We start from the raw sequence: 11,062 nt of genomic DNA, 5'->3' as shown, positions 1-11,062 counted from the left end.
TAGATAAGTCTTCTAGGGGATAATTTAGATGATCCAGATGTCTTTAAAAATGTTATTGCAAAATTATTTCCCTTTCTCTAACTATATCTCCTTTTAACAAGATGATCTATATTCAAAATAATGCCTCATCATTGTTTCAAAATAACATTGCATCTCTTAAATATTTAAGTACATTGTAAAGGATTTCAGTTGTGAGGACTTAAATCAGCAAACTTTGAGTCTCTTTGTTCATTTTCTTTACTTTTCTAATTTATTGCTTCTATGAAAGAATATTCTGAGTTCTACATGACTGAATTGCAAATTAAATTTTTTAATATAACTTATTTGTATGATGTCAGAGTTGCCTCTATGAATTTTCATTGTTGAGATTTAATAGGCTTAAAGAATGTACAGAATCCTCAATGGTTCACTTATTAAAACTGCTGAATTTTTTAAAAAATAAAACTGGCAGACATATATTTCAGGAATTTGACCTTATTATTAAATCACAGACTTTGTTTACATGCTGTTATGGAAAAGGTTTTACTTCCCATTTGTTCAAAGTCATTCTTTAAAGAAGAAATTAGTCATTAAGTCATAAGAAAACTAACAGCAGGAAAAGTTGAACTGATTGATTATAATCTTCTGGTAATGTGACTTCAAAAATTTCGCTACTGATTTATTTTAAGATACTTTTCTTCTATGTGTTCAGTTTTATAAAGTAGTCTGTTACAGGAACACACATGCACAGTACATTTACTTTTTTCTACAGTTAGCCTTAGTATGTTTTCAGAATTAGAGAATGCAATCTAAAAATACTAATAACCATTTCATTACTACTTTGAGATATTTTGAACACAAATATTAAGTTTCACCCATGTCTTGACATTTTCAGCAGTTTCTGCCCAGACCTTTTCTCTGAGCCTCTCTGATATCTACTTAAATGTATCAAAAACATCTCAAAATTATGTCTACTTAGGAAATGATTTCTCCTCCAAAAGAAATCTGTATAGATGCAAATTTTCACATAAAAAATACATTGTTCACATCTACTATTTATAAATATTCTAAACTTGGAAACTCTGAATATTTAACTTAAGGTGAATGGTTGGATTATATTACATCAGTATAATTATTTTATTCTGTCGTTTAAATTATTTTGAGACTTAATGTCATGGAAAAATACTCATAATAATATAAAAGGCAAATATAAAACGGAGTGTGAGGTATAATGCCAGTTGTATATATGCATATGAAAAATACTAGAAGAAAATGTGTACTATAAGAAAATATTCTGTAAGAAAATAGTACCAGTCATTATCTTTGGGTGATAGAAGTATTGGTAATTTTAGTTTTTCCAGATAGTCTACAGTGAGCACATAGTACTTCTGTTTGGAGTACCTTTATTTAAAGTATAAATTTTATCCTAACACTTAACTTCACATTTTTAAAATATGGCCTGTTGTTTCAGTCAACTTACACTATGTTGTGCTGCAGTAACAAATAACTTCTAAATCTAAATGACTTACAGAAACAAAGTTTATTTCTTGATCGCCTATATCATGGATCAGCTGCAGTGAATCTCCTCCTTATTATTCTGAAAACAGGCTGGAGAAATAGCCCCACCTCGGACTGTTCAAAAGTTACATAGTCACTTCCAGTCATATTTTATTTGCCAAAGCAAGTCATATGGCCAAGCCTCTTGTCTTTGGGGCATGAAGTGTAATCCTCTGGCAGAGAGAGGCCTGGTAGTATTTGGCTCAGTAGAAAAGACATGACAATTTGATCAAATAATATAGTCTACCATACCTATGCCATATTTGCTTATTTTGAAATCCTTAAATAAGTACAAAATTATCAGGGCTGCCATGTAAAGGTATGTAGGTTGTACAGCTCTGGGGTGGGGGCTGGGCAGCCAGTCACACAGTGTATGATGAAAGGCACACTTTTGAGTTGTGTTTTTTATAACTTGCCTATCCATATTCAGTGGCCCTGAAAATTATACATCACAAGAAAGGTATATATTTTCCTTTCATCCATTAAGACTAGTTAATTTTGTTAATAATAGTATTTGCTTAATCGAACTGAGTTGTTAACTTAGTCTTCCTTGAGAATAAGAGCTTATAAGTTTATATTCCACATATATATGTGTGCTTTGACTATCTAGAATAATATACCTGCTGTCATTTTGAATGACAGTTCTCAATGGATCTTAATTTCCTTAAGAATCATTACATAAAAAATATATAGGGCATTAATGAATTACTCATTCAAGTACTTATTCTTTCATTGATAATAAATAAAATTTGAGTAAAGAGCACTAAAATATAAGTTTTAAGTATACCTTACATAAACACTACATGGAAACAGAAAAATTAATACAAGTAATGACTGCTGTTGTTTCGACAGAAAAATATGTTCAAGTTCTGTTCTTTCTCGAGCAAAGAGCAGAAAGAAAATGTAATAAAGAAGAATTATATTTATTTGGAAATGTTTTTATAAATACCGCTTTTGCTAGATAGAACAAGAGCTTATCTAAATTTTTTTATTTCAATTTGCTTTTATAAAGCAGTCATCAGATACTTTTCATAGTTGGTGACTTGATTATATATATTATATGTGTAAAGTTTAAAGTCTTTATTTTATATAAACTTTATTTTTCAATCTAATAGCTAAGAAAAAAGATTTATTTTAAATTAAAATACTATATAAAAGTCATGTCTTAGAGAAAAGTTTGCTATTAAGTTTCATTAGAGGTTGTCCTTGCTTGCTTTTTATAACCTTTCCTCCTAGAAACAGCATGAAAGAAACTTTGTACAGTGTATAGTCAAAACTTCTACCTATAAGAATTTCATTTGGACTCAGAAGTAGCTTTTGGTCCCATTGTATTAGTTTTTGTGTGAATTTTTATTATAATAGATACTGCTAAATAACTCTCCAGAAAGGTCATCTCACAAATTTGTCAATTCTTGATACTAATGATCTACCTAATTTTTGTCATTCCACTAGAATATAATGTCTTATTTTAATCCCATGTTTATTATCCATTTAAAATTTTCTTTTTTCTTTTCCTCTGAGTTAGCTATTCTTATCCTTGGTCCCCTTTTCTATTTGGCTGTGTTAGTTTCTTTGTAGCTTTCACAGTAAATTGGCTTCTGTCTTTGAAACTAATCTAGTCAGCAGTATCTCTTCATTGTCGGAATCACTGGACTAATCCTAATTATTTAACATGCTTGACTTTTTTCCTCCTTCTTGAATCTATTCCCTTCATTACCTTTCATAACAGACCTTAACTCCTGCTTTTCTTTTTCTCAGGCTACTTTTCCTTTGATAGCTTTTTTCTTCTACCCCTATCAACTCTCCCCTCTTCACAATATGTATCTTTTTTCTTTGTGGTCCTCTCCATGACCATTGTTTTGATTTCTACTGGCGACCAAAATTATAAACATTTCTAATAATTCTGTGGTTTGTGCCTATATTCACAATTGAAGGAAAGACTGAAATTCTGTTAGAGGTTAGTGAAAATAAAGATGTAATTTTTCCCCATGTAAGTTCACCAACTCCCCGAATTCTGTGTAGCCTCATGAGGCTGTGGACACCAGGATAAGTACCTACAAGACTGACATTTTCTACTACTTACTGGTCATTGCCACCTCCATGTCTCATATCATTGCCATCATCATCGTTATTAAGTTTGTTTAAATGCCATATATGTACTAGACAAAATGCTAGGTGCTTTTCATATGTTATCTCCTTCAGTCCTCCTGACACTCCTGTTACCTCAGTTCTAGAGATACGGAAATATTTGGCTGAAGATTAGGTTTGCCCAAGATCATAAAGCTGTGGAAGCTGAATTCAGACTCAGGTCTTCCTGACACTAGAGTCTGTGTTCTTAATTATTATACTATATTGCTTTCCCTTCACCCCACTTCTTTCTCCACCACCCACCCCCAAATTCACTTCCCTGCTTGGTAGTGCCATCTTCCGCTGAAACCAAAGAACTTAGAATAACCCTAGACCTTTCCTTTTCTTTTCCGTACAATCCATCACCAACTTTTTCAGTTTATTCTCCTAAACATTTCTTAAACTAGTCTCCTAATTATTCTATTTCCACTTTTTGTTTTCCTTTAATCCACACCACTCCCCAAATAAACTTTCTCATACGAAAATCTGATTTTCTACTTTCCTGTTTAAAATTCTTTAGTAACTGTACATTATCCAAAAGATAATATTCCATTCCTTAGCATGTCACAAAAGTTCCTTAAACAAGTGATCCCGTACAGCCTCTTTTCTTACGACTTTCCCATAATTGTGCTTTAGTTATACCTTGGAGACCTCCTACCCCTGTTCTTTCGCACCTGCTATTCTCTCCGTCCAGAATCTCTTTTCTTCCTTACCTACTTGACAAACTTATTTTTAAGCTCCAGACTCAGTTCAAGTATGAACTCTGAAGCATAACTAAATCCCTATTCCCATTATACTAGGTTCATTATGTCTGAGTTTTAGATGTCTCAACTATAAACTACTGTTAATAACATCTACCTTACAGGAGTTGTTGGGAAGAATTTAAAAAATAATAAATGTAAAATAACTAGTGCAGTGCCTTCGCATAATAGACATTCAAATATTGGCACTTCTATGTTCCTTCTTCATATGTCTCTGTGAATAACAATGTTATAATTCTATGTCTGCTTCTCATCCTGAACTTGGAGATCCTCAAGATTGGACGCTTTGTTTTCTTTGTATGCTCATAGTCTATTTCACTTGCTAATACAAATTAACTATTCTACAAATATTTTTTTAAAGAATCTAATAAATGTTATGACTAGACATTGAATAACTAGCCAAGTAAAATGGAGTAAATTGTTCATATTAGTGATTCCTTTTTATTTCCTCTCTTTAGTGGTGATGAGTTCCTCAGCTTTCTTCTGAAGTTAAACAAACAGTGTGGCCATTTAATAAAAGCTGTACAGAACATTATTACTGAGTTGCCTGTAAATTCTCAGAAGGTATTCTACAAAAGTTATTAAATGAAGAAAAATATGAATGCTGGAGAACATTCCAGATAAGTTAATGATAACTCAATAAACTGTAATGATCCAGTAAAACTATATCTTCTGTAAAATCACCTAAGATCTAAATAAGTCAACTTATTTAATATTACTTTTTTATACTAATTAATTGAAAAACTTTGTGTTCTAGCCCTCAAGAAAAGGAAAATGAGTCAGACCAAAAGTTAAACTGATCTGTGTATTGAACTTACCATTTGTTCTTAAAGGGAATTTAATTGTTTAAAATATAAAGTGACAGGAGAACCAAGTGAAAGCTGAAACAAAACAGTGTGTTGAGTGTTATTAAAAACCATATCAATATAAGGATTTTTTAATGAAGGAAATTTTAAATAGAGAAAGTGTAAGTGACCTGTAAAAGCAAACTTGTTTTGTAAAGTTTTTCATGTGATTTGGTTTTAGCTATTTGTATACAGTGAAAAATATTTAATGCACTTGTTTTCCTATGATTTTTATATAACACTAATATGGGAATCATGTCATTCTTAAAACCGTCATGACTTTATTCACCATAAATATTTTTATTACTAATATTAGTCTCCATAGTGATATATATGTATATTTAATAAATGCATTCAGGAAACTGATTTGACTATTTATATAAAAATACTGAGTTCTTTTGGTGTCAGGATTTATCCTGAATAAAAAAATGCTTTTCAGTTATATAATTTAATTTAATGTTTGATAATGTTGTATACTTTTTGTGGATATAAAGTTGTGAAAAGTTGCTTTCCATTCTTTAAAATGTAACTTTTGAAAATATTAACAGATAGTACTAGAATGGGCTTCTCCCCGGAATTTTACTTCAGTTTGTGAAGAACTGGTTAGTAATGTTGAAGACTTGAATGAAGAGGTCTGCAAACTAAAAGACTTAATTCAGAAGGTATTTAAATATTTAAAATTAAAAAGGGGGAAGATTATTTACAGCATAATATGTTAGACAATGAAGCAGTTCTGACAAGAGCAACTTAAGCTCCCACTAGACAGGTGGAGAAAGGACAGTTTCCAAAGGAAGAAATATACATAGGAAACAAACTTTGTTAGTCATTAATGAAATGCATACTGAAAGAACAGTGATGTATCATTTTCATCCTATAAATTAGCAGGGAGTGTATTAGCCTACCCATCACTGGTTATATTCACCAAACTAGTATTTTCATGTGAGAGTGATGTCTAAACCACTTGCAAAAACAGTTTGGCAAGGACCATAAAAATATTTGTATCTTTAATAGTACTAGTTTAATGATTCCAAAATTATATGTACATAAATGTCCTATACGAGAATGATTTAATAAATTATGGTATAACCATTTCGTATAATGATATGCAGCCAGTTGAAAAATATAATGAAAAGTATATATCAACTTGTTAAAGATAAGAAGTTCGATTTCTAATTTTTATTTACATATATAAATGTGAATATAAAAAAACTACCAAAAATGAAATGTGATTAGCTCTGTTAATGAGGTAGGGTTGTGGATAAAATATTATTCCTTCTATTTTCTAGACTTTTTTTTTTTTTTTTTTTGGCTGCATTGGGTCTTCGTTGGGGCACACGGGCTTTCTTTAGTTGCGACGAGCGGGGGCTACTCTTCGTTGTGGTGCGCGGGCTTCTCATTGTGGTGGCTTCTCTTGTTGCAGAGCACGGGCTCTAGGTGCGTGGGCTTCAATAGTTGTGGCACACGGATTTAGTTGCTCTGCGTCATGTGGGATCTTCCCAGACCAGGGCTCGAACCTGTGTCCCCTGCATTGGCAGGTGGATTCTTAACCAATGCGCCACCAAGGAAGCCCCTTCTAGACTTTTTATAGTATCTTTTATAATTTAACTTTTTAAAAGAGTATGGGCTTTTTTGGTTCTTGTTCCTATACTCATATAGAAGTATGTATTTGGTTTAAGGACAGGTGATTTTTTCCCCCTTCAAGAAAACTGGCTATAACAAAATCTAAGCTGCTAAAATAGAGAACTCTGTTGAAGGTAGATAATAAAGGGCAACACTTTCACTTGACTAAAGAACTCATTTATGAGTCTCCACGTCTAATAAATATATTTGATATCGATAAAGTTTTTGTGAAATATCTGATGTGAACATTAGATTAGGCGTTAAATTTTTATAGCATCAACCCATATGTCATTTAATATTTTCATTAGTATTTTATCAAAAAAGTTATTTTCTTCAAAATAAACTTTATACATGTTCCAGGTAATTTGTCATTCTAGCTGTTAACATATGTTCAGTCAAAAGGAGTCTTTTTTAAAAATGAGCAGAAAATTGTGAAGCAAATTCTACAAAATTATAGGGGGATAAAGACATTTAAAATAGGGCAAATGAGCAATATATTTCACATTTTTTGTAGACGATAACTCCTTTCCAGAGAAAGGCATCTTAGAAGTTGTATTATCTCTGACATTTATTCATTCAACAAACCTAAGAGTGCCTCCTGTATGTCAGGCAACTGTGCTACACATTAGTTTCCTAACTATTCTCTCTACTTCCACTTTGTGTTCCTTTAATACACACCACTCCCCAAATGAACTTTCTCATGCAAAAATATGATTTTATACTTTCTGAACTTGCTGACAACATGAAAATTATAGCACCATTCATCTTCACTATATCCATCATCTAGAAGAATTGAAGGGAAATGGTATTGATTTTACTTATTAGCATGGTGTTTTTCATGGGGATGCAAGAGAAATTTGGAAGGATTTGTGTAAAGATACTTCCTGCAAAGCATCAACCTTTAATGTTTAGTGTAAGAAATTCCCTAAGACATCTTTGTCTCAGGATTGGTAATTATTTGTTTTCTCCAAGATGAACTAAAAACATTTGGGGAGGTGGGGTGGAGGATTAAGATGAAATTAGAACACCCAGATTTTTCTTAAAGAGATGAAATTAAGAAACACTGCTTTCAGAGTGTAACTTTGACTCGAAAACATGAACAATTCAATCAGGTACCATAATATTTATTTTAATAAAGTATACCTATAGAGAAAAATTTCAGCTTTCTTTAGCTAAATGGAAGGTTGTTTTTCTTTGGTCTTTTCTACCTTGAATCTATATATTTCTGTGTAAAGACTGGCCTTGAAAACATATTTATTGGTTCATAATAACAGCAGATATAGTTTTTTGGGCAGGAACGTCTTAATTTTGCAGCAAGCCTGTGCATTGGGTTTTCTTTGGATTAGTCTTAAACAAGTAATAATCACCAAATAAGATTTTATTTAGAGAACTATGAGGCTTCCAGATTTAGGAGTATGGTATCATGCCTCTTAAGCTTATGATATTTTAGAGTTTACCAATAATAACAGAAGGGAGTTTTTAAAAGAAACATACGAGCTATCATAGATAAGTATATGGAGGTAACAAAGAGAGAGGGTGGGAGAGGTCAAGGCCAGACTCTAACACCACATCATTCTCTTTCAAACCAACACACTGACAGGCTCCTGTCAGAAAGGGTCATTCTAAGTAATTGGTTAATAAAAGGAATGACTGTCTCAGGATTCAGTAAATGGAGCGTCAGTGTCAAAAAGGAATCTGTTGCTGAATGAAGCCATTTGGAAGTTAGACCAAGAATACAGTATTAATGAGATTGGCATTGAAGTCCATCTTCTACTATAAATTGGAAATTAATTTTGCAGGGTTTTTTAATTAAATATTTACACTGTAGATTTGAGAAGTAGTTATTTTTGCTAATGTTGAAAGTATGTCACCACTCCAGCACAGGATGTTTCTAGTAAATATCACTCTGTAAATGTGCCTGATTCTTTTTATCTTTCAAGGATCTCTTGGTTTCTGCTGGTTATCCCTCTTCTGCCTCTCCCCAGCAACTATCTCCTCCCTCTCCCTCCCTCCTCCCCCTCTCCCTCTCTCTCACGCTCTCTCTCTCTCTCTCTCTCTCTCTCTCTCACACACACACACACACACACACACACACACACACACACACACACGAGTTGAGAGGCCTTCTTTAGCAAGAAAGTTCTATGTATAGGAATTTAGAAACTGACTGGGTCATGTACTTTCATTGTTGAGAAGTGCAAAAAGAACCACTGAAATTTTTGTTAACATTTGTTCCTGCAAATATATTTAAATAAAGGATTATACTTCTAGTGTTAGCATCGAATCTTCTAGTTTTTGTTGAATTTCATGTACTGTAGGTATGCCATAACAATACTTTTTTTAATAAGGTTCACTTTTTTTGTAAGAAATCAGTTGATATTTAATACAAAGGAAACAATGACTCTCGTTCCTTATAGGTAGAAATAGAAACTTTAACATTAAAGGACCTTTATCTCCTGACATAAAAACATGTTTTTAAAATGTAATAATCTATAGAAGCATTTATTTTTAATGTAAAACTAATAATCTACTACAGTGGGATCCTGGTTGAAAGAAAGACTGTCTTTTAAGATTTTGAATCTTTACTTTAAATCTTCCATGGGAATCTTGCCTTTAGGCTACATCTAAATCAAGTGATTAACATGGATATTTTGATATTCTTTAAAATCAAAGATATTTTCATTTTCACTGTACTGCACATTAACTTTTTCCTTTTTCCCATACTAAACATTAGTTGCAAAATGAACGAGAAAATGATCCAACTCGTATACCGTTAATGGAAGAAGTATCTACATGGAATAGTAGAATTTTGAAGAGGACGGCTATTACAGTATGCGGATTTGGGTTTCTTCTTTTCATTTGCAAGCTAACTTTTCAGAGGAAATAACCCTAATATTTGTTTTGAGTAATTATGTATATCTTACTCAAATTACCTAAAAATGTTGCTTTTAACTGTTGTGGCACAGTATAACTACATTCTTTGCCAACACTCCATAGGAAAAATTATGATAGCTTACTGCAGAATGTTTTTCTTTAGAAAGTGTTTTGTCAGTTTGAGTTGACAATATAATTTGTTATATTTTTATGTTAACTTTGATCAAGCAGTAAATTATAAGTGATTCTTAAGTTTCATCCTATCCTATGACTCTAATAAATCACAATTAAAATAAATAAAAGTTTTATCTAATATTCTCTGACATTTATAAAAGTGTGTTCATTTGTCACAGTGAATCTTACACTATCTGTAAAGTGTTCATAAATCAGTAGCTTTCTTTTAGTTCTTATTTTTCCCTTCCATTATTATGTAATAAGGAATTTGTTATTTAGTTTTTATAGTTATATATCATTATAAGGAAATTATTAACATGAGAGTAGTTTAGAGAATGCAAAGTATAAAGATAAAATGTAAAATTTTGGGGCTTCCCTAGTGGCGCAGTGGTTGAGAATCTGCCTGCTAATGCAGGGGACACGGGTTCGAGCCCTGGTCTGGGAAGATCCCACATGCCGTGGAGCAACTGGGCCCATGGGCCACAACTACTGAGCCTGCACCCCTGGAGCCTGTGCTCCACAACAAGAGAGGCCACGATAGTGAGAGGCCCGCGCACCGCAGTGAAGAGTGGCCCCTGCTTGCCACAACTAGCGGAAGCCCTCGCACAGAAACGAAGACCCAACACAGCCAAATAAATAAATAAATAAATAAATAAATAAATAAATAAATAAATAAATAAATAAAGGTGCTAATAATTTTTAAAAAAAAAGTAAAAATTTTGAATTATGGATTAAAACCTAGGAAAAATATTTTAAATGTAAATTTTTAAAAGCAGAAAATTCAGAGAGTAGTGTGGAAAGCCTAAAGCACATTAGAATTTTTTATGTAATATACTTTTGGGAACATACGACATGTAGTATGTGTAACATTCTTGAGGATGGTATGAAAGTGAATGGCATTTGGCGTGTAATTTCTTACACCAATCTAAAGAAGTAATGCACGATTTCTTTGTGGGTTTTTTTTTTCAAAATCAAAATAATGATATTCAGATTTTAAAAGTGAGGGTAATAAAAAGGCAGGCCTAATTTAGCAGGCAATTTGGTATTACACCCAACCCTTAGGCGCCACTAATTACTGGTTGATTGCTCTACTGTTTTGACCTGCCCTGGGGCATGAATTGCTCA

At 32.4% G+C, this 11,062-nt stretch overlaps 1 protein-coding gene across 1 annotated transcript in view; it reads left to right on the top strand.

Moving 5' to 3' along the window:
• Positions 1-9,776, top strand: part of ASZ1 (ankyrin repeat, SAM and basic leucine zipper domain containing 1) — a 78,085-nt gene extending 68,309 nt beyond the window's left edge. Inside the window, exons 11-13 of the mRNA XM_068550065.1 lie at positions 4,883-4,988; positions 5,818-5,931; positions 9,624-9,776. Coding sequence (XP_068406166.1) covers positions 4,883-4,988; positions 5,818-5,931; positions 9,624-9,776 — 373 coding nt within the window. The remainder of the gene's footprint in view (positions 1-4,882; positions 4,989-5,817; positions 5,932-9,623) is intronic.
• The last annotated feature ends 1,286 nt before the right edge of the window (positions 9,777-11,062 follow it).

This window comes from Eschrichtius robustus, chromosome 8 (genome assembly GCF_028021215.1).
Source record: "Eschrichtius robustus isolate mEscRob2 chromosome 8, mEscRob2.pri, whole genome shotgun sequence".
Taxonomy (NCBI): Eukaryota; Metazoa; Chordata; class Mammalia; order Artiodactyla; family Eschrichtiidae; genus Eschrichtius; species Eschrichtius robustus.
The sequence above is the reverse complement of the archived record's forward strand: the minus strand, read 5'-3'. Positions and strand labels throughout refer to the sequence as shown.